General features: G+C 41.9%; 1 protein-coding gene, 1 long non-coding RNA gene and 1 other non-coding gene across 3 annotated transcripts in view; 2 read left to right on the top strand and 1 right to left on the bottom strand.

Moving 5' to 3' along the window:
* The first annotated feature begins 1,311 nt into the window (after positions 1–1,311).
* trnat-cgu (transfer RNA threonine (anticodon CGU)) lies at positions 1,312–1,384 on the top strand. Its single transcript has one exon. It is a non-coding gene; the product is annotated as a tRNA-Thr (tRNA).
* A 6,494-nt stretch (positions 1,385–7,878) lies between these two features.
* LOC147126878 (uncharacterized) lies at positions 7,879–12,090 on the bottom strand. The gene is made up of 4 exons (XR_015084694.1): positions 11,972–12,090; positions 10,578–11,091; positions 10,399–10,484; positions 7,879–8,506 (listed from the first exon to the last, which is right to left on the bottom strand). It is a non-coding gene; the product is annotated as an uncharacterized LOC147126878 (long non-coding RNA).
* Positions 12,091–12,601: 511 nt separating this feature from the next.
* The window catches only part of LOC147126877 (RNA-binding protein 34-like), a 3,300-nt gene continuing 88 nt past the window's right edge, over positions 12,602–15,813 (top strand). Inside the window, exons 1-8 of the mRNA XM_086023075.1 lie at positions 12,602–12,624; positions 12,797–12,919; positions 13,937–14,020; positions 14,082–14,146; positions 14,960–14,964; positions 15,467–15,509; positions 15,604–15,728; positions 15,791–15,813. The exon at positions 15,791–15,813 is cut by the window's right edge and continues 88 nt beyond it. Coding sequence (XP_085879201.1) covers positions 12,602–12,624; positions 12,797–12,919; positions 13,937–14,020; positions 14,082–14,146; positions 14,960–14,964; positions 15,467–15,509; positions 15,604–15,728; positions 15,791–15,813 — 491 coding nt within the window. The remainder of the gene's footprint in view (positions 12,625–12,796; positions 12,920–13,936; positions 14,021–14,081; positions 14,147–14,959; positions 14,965–15,466; positions 15,510–15,603; positions 15,729–15,790) is intronic.

Raw genomic sequence — 15,813 nt, 5'->3', positions numbered from 1 at the left:
CCACTTCCACATATCAAAAGGATTAACCTCTCCGTGGCTGATTTATATGAGAATGAGGAAATTTAGAAGTCAGCAGAGTGACATAGATTTAGGCTGGGACCACCGTACACTGCTTCTTTGCTTAAAAAAAAAAAAAACACTGCTTCTTTGTCGATCACGGTTAGGACGGGCGAGGCATTAAACACCAGTCAGGATATTTACAGAGACTGAAGTGGAAATGAGACGTGCACATTTATTTGGATGAGGAATGGCCCTAGTGTTTCCACCTACAACGCGCCATCCAATTTGGAACGTAAACAGACGAAATGGTACATGCGGCCACACTCGGCTGTGCAGTCAGCCTCGCTGGAACTTTTTGTTCGCTGAACATTGACGCTTATTCGATGAGGGCTTACTTCACTCTATGACGGCCGCAAGCGGTGTCGGACAACGACTGCTTCAGAGGCAACAACCCGCGACATGAAGATCGACGCAGACTGGACACAGAGTAAGGAGCTAATGTTGTTGTGCTAACGCCTTTTGTTTTAACCGACTGAAGCTAGTTGTTGCTATTAGCTGTCCCGTTATCCTACCTTTAGGATAAAACTATAAAAAATTATACAGGGTCGCGGGGAGTTGCTGGAGCCTATCCCAGCCGTCAACGGGCGAAGGCAGACTACACCCCGAACTGGTCGCCAGCCAGTCGCAGGGCACACACAGACACCGTCACTGAGCGGGAATCGAGCCCACGCTGCCCGCACACAACTCGGGCGTGTGTACCACTACACTATCAGTGGACTCCTCCTTGGACATGTCTCCAAATCTGCATCTGTTTTATTTGTAATTGTTATCTCCGATCTGAAGTCTGAAAGATGTTTCTGAATTTGTCCCGTAGCTCCGTTGACCTTTCTCACGTCGGCATGCACCTTCTGTATTTCGGCGATAATGCTAACTCTCCTAGCCTCCAAGCTAGTGGGGTGGATGAGCTTTCTAGCATCCTCGTGCAGTCTTCGTGCTTGCACGACGACAATATGTCCTCTTACGCGGTTTGCCTGTGCATTTCCTTTCTTCCTCCCCATCACACCCCCTTCAGATAAGTTTCTGACAGGATTCTATTGACTTTACAAGTTAAATATTAGGGGGGGCGAGGAAGTTCCGGGCAGGCCCTGTTTATACTCATTTTCATATTTTAACGGGGTCGTGGAGAGTCTGGTACGCAAACATTTCCGCATTGGTTGGCATGTATAAAAGGAAAGTGCATACACAGATTCGTTTGCCCGACAGGTTCTGGATTTGTCTGTATGTACATTCTTCAAGGAACAAGCAGTGCAAGGCCTCATAGCTCAGTGGTTAGAGCACTGGTCTCGTAAACCAGGGGTCGTGAGTTCAATTCTCACTGAGGCCTGCCATAGTTCCAGCTCACCTTAGATTATGTCTCAGTGTTGGCATTTTATGATAATTTAGGGTCATAAATGACATTTTCACTGAAGCCTAACTACAAATTACAGTTTCCAAATGACATTTTGCTCTCTGTTGTTCTGAGTTCTCTGTAGACAAATCCGAGAGTCGAAGTCAGGAATCCTGCTTCACAAGGCCAGAACTTCAACTAGCGTGAAGATCTTCCCACGTCAACTTGTGCTGTGTCTGGTAAGCAACACTGAAAATAATGGTGTGTGGAATTTACTCCATTTTTTTTAGTCAAGTGGTTGCACAAAATAAATCATCTGGATACGGGTACATTTATTTAGTAGATGACATCTATTTGACTTAAAAAATGTATTTTTATCCAGATGATTGTATATCGTGCAACCACTTGAAGAAATAAAATTGAGCAAATTCAACAAAACCCTTTTTCAGTGTGTACATGTGGCCTCGCTTGGTATCAGAGTATTAGCATGGGAATTAAAGATCGTAAGGACAACATTTACTCAGGAGAAAAATGACTGTTCATTGATGACACATCCTCAAGACCATGCTCATTGTACTTGGACTGAAACTAATGCTTAATAATACAGTTTGCTCAACCCTCAGGCCTCATAGCTCGGTGGCGAGAGCACTGGTCTAGTAAACCAGGGGCCGTGTGTTTGATTCTCACTAAGGCCTGCTAGTTTGCTAAATGTTTGACATACAAACATAATCAATGACTCAGGCTGAATCTATGAAATTGTCCTCTTAGTCATGAGAAAGTGTCACAAATCAATAATATTTTACTGGTATGAATGTACTTCCCTTCTTTCAATGCCATGCTAACAGTGTGCTGCTATGCAAGGCCTTGTCGCCCAGTGGTCGCAGTACTGGTCTAGTAACCAGAAGTCGTGAGTTGAATTCTCACTGAGAGCCTAAAGCTAATAAAGATGATTGCAAATTCTTGATGATTCTTTGCACGCACTCATTTCAGTTTGCCATAAATCAACAGACAAGCTTTCGTCTCCTCAAAGATGAGCAATGTCCATCCTGATGAACATGCTCTGTGAACTCAGTGCCAAGATCAACACGAGCAGGAAGGAGAAGACGGGCAACGTTCTGGCCAACATAGATTTGCTCTCAGCAGGACTAAACTATGGTTGTCATCTGAGGCAGTGGTGTTCAAACTTTTTCAACATTTGCATGTTTTTCAAGTGGTGGACAACTTTGAGAATGGAGAGGGGCACTGGAATGAATGAATACCCGACTTCATAATTGTAGTTTATCACACAATGCGTTGCATCAAAGTGCGTTTGGAGTGTGCAGATCTATTAATTTTTTAAAGTGAAGTTATAAAAAGTGGGAAATGTTTCAAATTTAGTTTGTACAAGTGGATGTACAAGTTCACAGGGCAATTCAAAGTTACAACTACTGACATATATTTATGATGCATTACAACATGTCAGTTATAGGTTTGCTATTTATGCTTTCTTATTTATGAACAATGTTCAACATAGAAAGAATAATGATAACATCATTGAGACAGGCCTACCTGTTCTATCAACTTTTTCTTCTTCAGCCCGGAACAAACCTGGTGCAGTGTGTGGCCACGGCACGACATTCTTGTGCTTGGCTGGCAGCTGTGGCGTTGCTATCCCTGCTGGGCAATTTCAAATGCCGATTCCAAAAGAATTGGAATGTTAGAATTAATCGATTCTCAAGACTCGATGCGCAAGTAAATCTGACCGACACGATTGGCTGGTTTTTATCAAAACCTGCCAAAATGCATCTTCACCTGGATCCAGCAGGTGTTAATTGAGAACCAAGAATAAAATTAAAGTATAATAGACTTTAGGATATTTCTGTTGCAAATGATACTTTTGAAAAATGTCAACTATATCTATACCAAGACTAGATTTGACAGAATTATCAGAGTATAGTATTGACTTTATATGCGTTTTATTACAACACTGAAATGGAAAGCAATTTTATTTTGAAATGATTCAACATATTTCTGGCCTGACGGTGGTGGTTTGAGCTCTGCAGAGACGTGGGAAGGAAGGGCGGGCTGCAGTCAGACTCTCCTGAAAAGTGACTGACAAATTCAAGGAAAAAAGGGCATGGACCCAAAGGATCTCAATGTCAACACTAAAAGCGATAACTCAACAATTTAGAGTTTTTAATTTGGAGTCATTTTGATTTGTCAAAAGGTTTACTGCTTACCTGGACTTTATTGTCAGTGTGGAACCAGTCGCCGAGCTTTTCGGGTGGCCTTCAACTTGACTTGTCCTCTTTTTCAAAGTTCTTCAATCCGGGGTCGCAGGACCAATATTGGATTTTTTTCCCAGTTTTTTGTTGATTGGCTCGTGTAAGAGGCCGAAAATTAAATCAACTTTATATTAAAAGATTAGAAATTCAAACACAAGAGATGACACTTTTTTTATTACAGTGCATTCAACAAGCGTCTCGTCAGATGATTTGCTCCTCGTCCGGAATCTGTGATTGATTGGAGTATCAGCTAAGATGTTTTATTGATTAAGAACCTCCACACATTTTTTGCTTCATTTCCCACAGTCGTCAGCATTTAAGCTTCTCTCTTTTTGTTGAAATGGAGGACATCTAACCTCTACTTGTTTTTAATTCCACATTCATAAAAGCAAACTGGAGATGGCGCTGTCACACCATCACGGACTTCAGCCTGTTCTGCCCACACGCTTCTTGAGAACTGCTCCGCTGAGACAATATTTTTGAAGAAAGAAAACTTGATTGGCCGGCAAGCAAAACACAGTGACCAACAACTGTGACAAGTGGGAGAGTCCCACTCAATATCTGCAGGGACGCCAACAGCTCGTTGTCTAACTTCCTGACTCATCTGCATTGTCATCATCATTGACGCTCGTTCTTTGATCATAAAGTTAGTAAACCGTTTAAAAAGTTCTACGGTGTTTCATTCACTTTTGACTTGCATTTAATTTCTATTTATCCAGGTAGACGTTCAATTTTGCTTCAACTACAAAATTAATTTCCACAGCTACACGTCGTAGAATCTCATTTTTCACACGTTTTCCTCCAATATCACATTGTGGTCTTTCAATGATGGTGTCACACCATCGTGACAAAACTGTCCATCTATCGACAGACGTCGACAAAATTTATAAATAATTAATAAAAAATGAAGACCGAACCAAATAGTGACATCCTGAAATATCTAGTGAAAAAAAATTGAAAAGATATTGAATTAAATTAGCACATGTTGACACAAATACTGAAATGTTGAAATGAAAAATATTGAAACACGTTTTGAAATATTAAAAACACAGAAAAAAAACACTGGATAAATAAATATTAAAATGAATGAATATTGAAATGGTTGAATAAATATTGAAAATATTGCAAAATCATTGACTAACTATTGAAACAACTAAAAACTACGGAGCCCCAGACATAACATTTGAAAAAAAAAATAGTTTGTGCGCACAAACTACTCATTCGTGCTTACCAATTACTACTTCGTGCGCACAAAGTACTTATTCATGCGCACAAAGTAGTAATTGGTGCGCACGAAATAGTTACAGCGTGCGCAAGATGGTAAACAAATCGAGCGCACAGACTCGCTTTGCTTCGAACTACAGCCCAAACAACAAGAAGTCAGACAGACACCTGCGATAGCTTTAGGGTAAGTGTATTTCCTTATCATGTTCTTGGCAATATAGTTTTATCCCGCATTCAGGCAGTTAATTCATGTCAATGCTTGATACTTTACTACAGCTACTCGTCTCTTCTTTACCCGAATTTCAAACTATACTGTATGCTCGTCCTGTCACGGTTGATAAATACAGAAATATCTCGCAGTAAATTCCTTTGTGTTGCTGTAGAAGCTGCTGTGCGCACTCGGCTGAGTATGTTAAACGTATAACTGCGGGGATTGCTACACTGCCAAACGAGGTACGATGTGCATGAAGTGAGATTTTTTTTTCGTGTCACAAAAGTGTGTGTCTCTTTTATGGCTAAATCACCATCAGAGACGGCCCCAGCCCACATGAGGTCCTAAGAAAGCATTTACTTAGGGGAATACTTTTTCGAAGATTCCAAAACCTATTCTAAATTCATTACATATCACTGTTACACTGCTGCAACTGCGCAGCTCGATTGTTTACATTACAGTATCCCTTTGGTGTCAGACGTGCTCGTTGTAGTTCATGGTGCCACTTAGAGCTGGACCAGTAAAATCATAGGACACAAGGAAATTATTCAGGCTACATTATTCCAATGTATGTAATTAAGTGCTGGCGTCCTGTTATGGGTTCTCTAGCTAATTTCTCACCACCAGAAGGTCTACATCAGTATTTTTCAAATTGTGTGCAGTATTGTCAGGTGTGCCGTGGGAAATGATCTAATTTGTGTGCCTGTGCGGTCAAGCGCCTGGCAGCGTAAAACTGGCTTCACTACGTTGTAGTACTCTTTCATACCAGCAGGTGACAGCAGCAGGTAGCTAAGGCTAGGCTCACACCGCAGGCAAATGCGACCCAGATCGGATTTTTTTGCCCATTTGCGACCTGTATCTGATTTTTTTTTATGACCGTTTGAACGGCTCAATTCCGATTTTTTCAAATGCGACCTGGGTCGTCCAAAATGTGCTCCGCGCAGGCAGAGGGAAACTGCTGGCAGCAGGGGATCGAATTTACAAAGTTGTTTTGAGTAACACTATTGACTTTATATTTTACTTTAATTTAATCCACCTTGAAACATGAAGCATAAAGTGGACATTTATGGCGATCGTAGTAATTCAGCCACGGCTCAGATAGATTCATTTTATACACACGGTTAAAGCATGACGTCATCGGTAGTAAAGCCCCGCCTCATAATTTCCCCCAAATACTGTATCTATTTCTACGTGCTACCTAATCGCTTGACTGTATAAATGCCCCGACACGCTGGACCACATTTACTTCTGCAAACACAACGTCGGGACTCGGGAGTGACGTCGTCTCTTCTGCACATGCGGGCCACTTTGACGAAGCTTGTGTTCATACAGCAGACAAGACCCAAGTCGCATTCATAATGTTATATGAACGCTTACACAAAAAAAATCGGATTTTTTCAAAAAATCCGAATTGAGCATCAAGACCTGCGGTGTGAACCTAGCCTAATTGTCTTTGTTTAGAGACAAGCGAATTAGTGACGCATGTTTATCCAAACAGGCTCATGTTTCAACCGAGTAAGTATCAATATGAAAATTGTAAAATACTTTTTTCTTTGTGTTTGTTTGATTCCTATTCAAGAAGTTAGAAAATAATGTCATTCCCATGTTAAAAATGCTTGTATAAACAATATAACACTTATATTGTTAAAATAAGCTTTTTTTTCCCACAATTTCAGCTGGTGGTGGATCTTTTCATTGAAATAAATGTGCCTCGACTCAAAAAAGTTTGAAAAACACAGGTCTACATCATCTCATTGCACACAAAAAACCAAATGCAAAAACAGGAAGGAGCTTCTAAGCTTTCCTGAGGAGATGACACCAGCCCAGTTAACAGTTTCTTGTTACCTGAAAAAGTACATCAGGGACATTGATTGCAACAGTCTTCAGCGTTTCCTGCGGTTCTGTACTGGATCAGACCTCGTGGACAAACCCATAATCATTGAGTTTATAGAAACCGCTGATTTCCTCCGCCGTCCACAGTCTCACGCATGTGGATGTGTACTGAAGCTACCCATTGGTTTCTACAACCATCCAGATTTTCGAAGTGAATTTAACAGCATTCTCACAAGATCGATGTGGGTAGTGGATGTGGTGAAGGTACAGTAGTACAAACAAGAACTGGATGTAACAGCCCCTATGTATCCTGTTGTATGCAGGGCTGTTAGGGACGTTCCCGACTGTGTGACCTTTCACTCACACAAGTGAAATGCACACTAATGAAGCACGCACTATTGAAATCTTCTCACACATTACTAAAATGCTCTCACACACACAGTACTGAAAACACTCACGATACTCCACACTGACATGTTACACCACACATTTAAACAACAAACACACGACTGAAATCAGCACATGCTTTCATATACTTAAATACACATTTCAGTGCTGTGTGTGAGTGTTTGAGTAACGTCAGAATTTCAGTAGTGTCTATGACTGTATATGATTTGTGTGTGTGTGTGTGTGTGTGTGTGTGTCCAGAAAAATGTCCATAATGGCCACTCATACTTTTGTGCCTTCTTTTTTTCCTGGGGCAATTTATTTCACCTGTTTTTAAAGTGGTGTGTTGTTAACTGTTTGACAAGCCAAGTTTGTACAAAATGTTGATATTCATTTTATTTTTATTTCTTGATTATAAACAAAGTACATCTTTAAACTTGATCATTGATTAGGAAAGCAACCAGAGTTATATTACATGTCACTTTATTTGTAGTTTCTACTCTTGAAAATGTTGTGAGATTTATAATAGAATACAGTTCTTGAGCAAACATTGGATCGATAAAATCTCACACTGTTACTTAAAAAGTCTCAGAAAAAAAACATTTGAGAATAAAAGCATAAAATGTACACCATACAGTAGCCTACTTGGTCTTGAGTATTTTTTTTATATTTCATTATAGATTTATGAGCCATTGCCCGTATATGTGGTTGCTGTGCAAGGTCTTTGAGAGCAAGGGATCAATTTTTTTTGTATGACCTTTAGGACTTGACAGTAACAGGTTAGTTTCTAATCATTTCATATACTGTAAAAACACATCCCATTATTAGAATTGCTATCTACTGTATCACATCATCTGATTACTATTTCAATTATTTCAAATATCTGTGAACGAACTGTGTCCCTCAGATTCAAGTACAAGTCAAGTGCTTGGGACATGGTACATGGAATCTCCCAGTTTGATTCCTCCATTAACATTGTGCAAAATCAAACAGATCCACATCACATGGGGCCGAATTCAAAAATGTACAGCTACCTTTACACATGGTCAGATCTTCAGTCAGTGGAACAAGACAGTCTACTGCACCCCAAATGTGAGGGGCTATGTACATGACATCAGGTATCCCACTGGGAACGTTGATGTTCTTGGAGGGCCTTATATGGTGAGCGTTCCAAACATCCCTGATGTCGTTCAATAACTCCTGTTGAAGAAACATGAAAAATACTTAGCTTTGGTAAACAGTGCATTTGATTATAATGAGTGAAATATAGTCCTCTCTATTCTCTGCCTGGTCAAGAAGAACAAATGGCAAGCATCGGGCAAAACCGGGTTAACCATCTCTAACATGTTTTATTTATTGTTTTATTATCATGGTATAAATACTTTTGTCTGTGCCAGCAGTCATTTCCAATGGATACTTGTGATCGTATAACACTTGTCTAACCAACTATTTTCATGTTATTTTTGTAGCGTCTACATTCTCTGAGCAAACCAATTTACCGTTTAGCATAGCCCATGACATTTCTCTTGAAATGATTGTAATAGTCTACTGTAAATAATATGCCTCTGACGGTGTGCCAGCTCGTGGTGTAGAGGTAAGGCTGGAGGCATGTGTCTCTTTATTCTTCACCGCGACATGGGTTCAAGTCCGCTCCAGCCTTTTTTTTGTTGTTGTTTTGTTTTAATTTTCGCTCCGTTTACAATTATTTGTCGCCATGAATCGGGAGTCGTAAACGAGACGTTTGGTATCATGTGTTTATTGAGGATTTGAACAGGTATGCACTTGAACAATTTCCATGTAACTTGTGACAAATCTGCAGAGAGGAAACACAAAATGACTTTTTGACATTGCCCTAACGGCCACATCTGGAATCGGGAGCCAGATAATCTGGAAGCCAGTTGAACCGTAAAACCCGCGCTTCAAGGATGGGTGGAAATTGGACTATTACTTCACAACTTTTACCGACAGCTGGATAAGGACCGGTTTCGAGAGATTCGAGCATTTGCACTGTAAAATATAATACGTTGACTTTTCTCAAAAAAAATGTGCAAAGTCGTTGCCTCAAAAAAAGTAATTCACTTGAACTTAGATAAATTAGATTTCACCAACTTATTCGTTGTGAGTAAGCAGGACTTAAATTAAGTTAACTTAAGTTGAGTTAACTAATATATTTTTAGTTTGCAGTACTCAATTTAACTTAAATTAATTAGCATTGCAAACTCATTTATTCTGAGTTTGCTTTACTCAATTAACATTGTATTTATTTATCAATCTATTTTAGTAACTCTATTGTGAAAGCTTAATTTTCTTGTTTTACTCATATAGGTCAATTTAACTTTTTTTTTTACCTACATCAATTCTACAATAGGCTGATTAAAGAAATTAAAGGAAAATCTGATCATTATACCTGTAATGAACCCCAAAAAAACGTGAATGCAGAACACTCAGTGTATTAACCATTAACATTTATTTGCATTTGCTTGGAACATTAACGTTTTTTAAAAAAAGTCTATATTCAGCAATTCAAACTGGCCGACGCCATTAGCTTGTTCTGCAGTGTGATTCATTTGGAAGGGAGGCTTTTGTTTCCCAATCCAAGCATCACTGCCTGAATGGATCGAAATGTGTTTCGCATGGACTTCGGGTAGTCTAAGTTAAGGGCAAACATGAGTTCAAACAGAAGACAGACTGCCTGGGAAAAGTTTCTGATATTCTCCATAACAGTACGTCCCACCCAAGTATGATTAGCAGTGGAGATGGGCTGGAGGTGCACTCCATTTGGACCCTGCTGCTGAGCATCTTCAATTACATTCAGAAACCCAAATGTGACTGAGGCAAGTGCTTCTTCTTTCGCTGTGTACTGCAAAAAAGCACACAGGACTAGTTCTTGAATGTGGTCTTCTTTTGGAGGAGGAAGGGAGGGAAATTGTTAAGATTTTATATACAGTACTCTTGGTTGACAATGTATTTATTAGTTCATCCAAGGGGATTTTTTTTAACTGTGTTGGGGAAAATAATTATAATTTAAATGAAATATGAAATACATAAACATGATTTATCAAGAAACTGATATCAATGTTTCTTTTACTTACGAGGCAAGTATTGTAAACTTCAGTGGAATGAGGAGAACTGGCTGGCCTTTGAGGACAAGTGTCTGAAGTGCTGTCACATCAGGCGACTGAAATTACAAAGAACAGATACAAGTCAAGAACTTTGTAGCATTTTGCGAATTTAGGAGAATATGCGTTGTGTCCTGTATTTCTTGACTTACTGTATTAGGTCCCAACACTTGAGTGATATGCAAAGTACGTGAAACAGCCCAATGGTAATGAACCTTCCACAAACACAACATTAATCAGAATGCCTTGTTTCAACTAGTGGGTCTGCATAGAACATATTCTTGAAAAAGAAATGGGTAGACTTCCTCTTTTAAGATTGAGATTGATACTACAAAGGTAATGTCAAAGTAAATTAGTACATTTCTTTTAGGTGCATATTTGTAATCAATATGTGCAATCATGAGGTCTCTGATGGTGTGGTGGTACACTTAGCCGAGTTGTGAGCCAGCAGCGTGGGATCGGTTCCCACTCAGTGACTGTGTCTGTGTGTGCCCCACCACTGGCCTGCGACTAGTTTAGGGTGTACTCTGCCTTTCGCCCAAGTTTAGGGTGTACTCTGCCTTTCGCCCAAGTTTAGGGTGTACTCTGCCTTTCGCCCAAGTTTAGGGTGTAGTCTGCCTTTCGCCCATTGTCAGCTGGGATAGGCTCCTGCTCCTCCCCACAACCCTGTACAGGATAAGCGGTGTGGAAGATGACACATATGACATGATATGCAAACATTTTTTCAACAGCCCCCCCCCCCCAAAAAAAATAAACCTGCAATGAATTAATTTTAGATCCCAAATTACAATGTATAGTGTTTGTTTGTCAACCCTTCAAGCGCCATGATAAAAAAATAAAAAAAACAATTTTGATATCATGAATTCAAAAGGCTGCAACTTTTGAAACTTTAAAGTGGTGACAGATAAAACTATTCCATAAATCTGGAGATGAATATTGATTGATCCCTTTCTAAGATCTTGTGTGCACATTTAGTTGATTTGTGACGAGGCTCCACAATTCAGCCTACTGTGCAAGAAATACAGGAAATCAGCGAGCTCAGACAATGTTAGGTGCCTGTTAATAGCCGACAAGTTTAAGCGTCAGATTCAATCTGTCCCATCTCCCACTCAAAACCAACCAGAGTAACCGACGCTGCTCTAATAAGGGAAAAGCAAAAATATTTACAACTAAAACAGCGTTTAATTCAGCGACGTACTCGTCGCAAAATAGTGCAACTTTTGGCGGTTAAAGGGATGGACAAGCATTGAGCAGTCCTAGTTCGGAGAAGCCAAGCTATCCAGTGAAATGAATACTCCAACGGTTAATTGGAATTTCGCAATTATTTTCACAATGAGAAAACATTAGTAGCTTTTGTGTGCCTGTCCATACAGTGTATGCGACGAAGTGACTTTTGTGGAGTCCGGCGCCATTATTGCTGACTACATCATGTATTTATGCCACTTAAGCCCTTGGCGGTGACACGCACTATCGTGAAACCACAATAACAACAAGAACAAGAACAAGAACAACAACACCTTGTCGGTTCATAAAATAGTTTACTTACCAAGTAACACTGGTTCAGACGAAAGGGTCCGCTTCCAGTTTAAATTCCATTAAATTCCACCGTGAATTTTCCAATGAGTTGAGAGAGGCGCACGTACGTCCGTACAACATGGTGCAGGTCTGCGCATGTCTGGAAGAACCCGCAAAGGACCCTGGGACAATAACTTTCATTCATTCATTATCCATACCGCTTATCCTCACAAGGGTCGCGGGCGTGCTGGAGCCTATCCCAGCTGTCTTGGGACAATAACTTGTTCAATCTAATTTAACTGGACTCGGTTACATTAAGTTAAGCATGTTCCCCAACCCAAAAAGTTCTACTTACTTATTTAAAATGAGTGTTCATAGCAAGTTAATGATTCTTGAGTTAGGTTCACAAATAATTTTCTATTAATTTGAATTTTTGTTTTTACAGTGTACTGGACACATTTAGCCTACAGACCGCAGCCAGCCAGCTGAGCGCACGCATCCTCAAAGAAGAGCAAAAATTGCTTTTATTTCATCCATTTATTTATTTTTTTCAATTGCCACAACAAAGAATGGTCGTCGGCGTTGCCGCTTGCTCTTGAAGCCCGAGCGAGCTTGGATTCTTATTACAGCAGCCGAAGGTGAAGCGTTGCCGAATGACATCATGAAGAAGAAAGACGCTCAGAGGTTTGTTGCAGGCAAATATTGTACACCTTTGACGTCACAAATGTTAACATCAAATAACATGTTCAAATCAGTCTTAGCAACGGTCGTGAGTTCGACAAATGATCTCAACCTTGTCGTTTGTGTGGCATTTCTTGTTATTGTATGTCACCTTTGACCTCGTTGTCGTGTTCAGCGTGGACGCGTCCTCCGGCTACCAAGTGGGCCAAGTGTCGGCAAGTTTGCAGCAGAAGAATTGCGCAGCTCCAGCGGCGCCGCGCCGGCGGCGAGCGTCCTCCTCCTCAAGGCCGCGCTGCAGGTGAGCCCTGCGAAGTCACAACAACGAGCCATTTGTCCATTTGTCGCTTTGCTGGCGCTTTTGGCGCTGAAGCCTGACCTGACCTGACGCAGACGCACTGGGCGACGCTCTTGCTGGGGAAGTCAAGCCCCACATTGGGCCACTCACAACTCCAGTGGGCCAACTCGGGTTGTTGTCTTTATGCAGGAGAGTCATTCCAAGTCAGCGGACAGAAAGAGACCAAGTGGGATGCAAAAAACGTTGAGGGCAGTCCAATTTGTTTAATTGACGAACGTTTCATTGGTCCAGTACCTCACAGGTTGCCTAAGCCCCCCAAAAATGAGTACGATGAGTCCAAACGTTTGTCAAATCGATCAGAATTGAATGCAAGGCGATAAATGGGCACATGCACTCCTTCCTTTCTGAGAGGTCTTTCTACCAGCTTAATTTCCGGGATGTGGGCCCACTGTTGCAATGATGCCCTGCCCCCCTTGAGGTCGAAAGGAAATAATTAGAAATTTATCTGAAAGGTGTCATGTCATGTCATCTTCCAAACCGCTTATCCTATATAGGGTCGCGGGGAGTTGCTGGAGCCTATCCCAGCCGTCAATGGGCGAAGGCAGACTACACCCCGAACTGGTCGCCAGCCAGTCGCAGGGCACACATAGACACTGTCACTGAGCGGGAATCGATCCCACGCTGCCCGCACACAACTCAGGCGTGTGTACCACTACACTATCAGTGGTATCTGAGAGGTGTTTTTTTTTTTTTTTCCTTGACGCATTTCTGCCCTTAACATCAATACGACCAAAGTGGAGATAGCTCACTCTTGTGGGAGGGGGACACTTAGTCTTGAAATCAAGTTTGCTGAATTACCCAAAATTGACTTTGACAACAATATGACAAAACAACCGCACAAAAGTGGGAGGAGCTGATCTGAAATCACATGACCGCGTCTGTTTCGGGTCGGGGGGGGGGGGTTGGGGCAAACATGTCCAGACAACAAATAAGAGCTAGCGTGCATGTTGTGTGCGCCAGGCGCCAAGCTCACCCGTCCACGCAGAGCATCAACGCCTACGTGGTCTTCAAGGAGCCACAAGGGGTCACCAAAGCGCTGCAGAGGTCGGTCGCCTGCCCGCCGTTGTCCTGACTCCTCCCCTTTCGGCCATTTTGTCCCCCGCAGGAACGGTGTGGAGATCCAGAAAGATTTTATCATCCGCGTGGACCGCGTCAGCTCTAAGCGCCTGAGTTTGTGTTCTTCGTGTACTTGTGTGTACCTCCGTGTATGTACCAGGGCTGGACCGATGATGGGCCCGGCAGATGTTTGGACGAATATCGGCATCTGTCTTTTTGACAAACGCGAAGGCCACTAAAGCTGTTATCTGAGTGAGCGGCGCGGCGAGCGCTTGCTAACGGAGCCAATTTGGGGGTTTCCTCCGGCTTCCTAAAAGGTTGCAAAGATGTTCGCAGACGATTTTTTACTTGTCGCAAATAGTTCGCAAAGGAATTTTGCACGTTGAGACAGTTTTTCCACCGTGGACATCTTTGTCACATTTTATGAACCCTGACCCGAATTTGCTCCATTGGCAAGCATTCGGCGCTCAGTGAGCTACCGCTCAAGAGATTCGTTTCAAATGGGGGGAACTTCAGGCTACTTTTTATTCTTGTCCTTAGTGAAATGTTCACCTTCAGTATGCAAACATTTTTTTTTCAAGAATATGTTCTACGCAAGCCCACTAGTTGAAACAGGGCATTCTGATAAATATTGCGTTTGTGGAATATAGTTAATCCACATTTTTAGCCATCTCTGGGGGCGGCCATTTTGTCACTTCTATTGACCCAAAGTGACATCACAAGTGCTCAGGTAATGACCAATCACAGCTCAGATTTAGAAAACAGGTCAGCCGTGATTGGTGGTTGTGAGCGGTTGTGATGCCATTTTTGGTTGACAGAAGACAAAATGGCCGCCCCCACAGATGGCTAAAAACGAGTGCATTAACACTTACTCCACAAACGCAATATTTATCAGAATGGCGTGTTTCAACTAGTGGCCCTGCTGAGAAAGTGTTTTTGAAAAAAAAGATGTTTGGCTTGACTTCCGCTTTAATCATATATGCTGCTGATACTGGCAACTGCCTGCACTTTCACTTATTGTTGTTCGAAATTAAATCAGTGAGTGTCATATTTGAGTTATTTTGGAAAACAATTGACTTTGGAAAACGTGGAGCTCTTGACTTTTTTGTAGTTTTTCATTGAGCTTAAGATATGCTCACGAAAGCAGGCTGAACTTTTTGTCAGAATTTGAAACCAAAGTTGTATGTGTTTCAAATGAAAAGAAACATGTTGAACATTCGAAAAGCTGATTTAACAAACATGTTGACTGGCATTTCAACAAAGCACACTTTTTTTCATTTCCACCAATAATCGGTATCGGTCCGGAAAAAGACATATAGGTCTGTCTACCTCTGGTGCTAATAAAGTGTGTGCGCGCGTTTGTGCGAGTGCGCGTGTAAGTGTACAAAGGCCCTCGTGTGTGCGCGTCCACGTGGCATTTTTGCATTTTGGCAGCACGACCACAAGCGTTCGGTGTTCGTGGGGAACCTCAACTTCGGTGATTGTTCATGCGGTCGGCCCGTGTTGCGTTGCGTTGTGTTGCGTTGCGCTGTTGCCGCGGTAACATGTCCTTGTGGCCGCGGTTTCGTCAGAGCTGAAAGAGTCGGGGCCGCGACGCCACTTTGAGGAATGCGGCGCTGTGGGGGCCGTCCGGCTGGTGCGCGACCACAACACGGGACTGGGCAAGGGATTCGGTTACGTTCTCTTTGAGATATTTGCGCACACGCGCGCCGACCCCGCCGCGTGAGCTTTAAGCCCCGCCGTGTCCTCCTCCGTCAGAGTCGCGACTCGGGGCAACTGGC

This window comes from Filicampus tigris, chromosome 22 (genome assembly GCF_054856515.1).
Source record: "Filicampus tigris isolate MCC_2025a chromosome 22, RoL_Ftig_1.0, whole genome shotgun sequence".
Classification (NCBI taxonomy): Eukaryota; Metazoa; Chordata; class Actinopteri; order Syngnathiformes; family Syngnathidae; genus Filicampus; species Filicampus tigris.
This window is presented reverse-complemented; position numbering and strand designations above follow the sequence as displayed.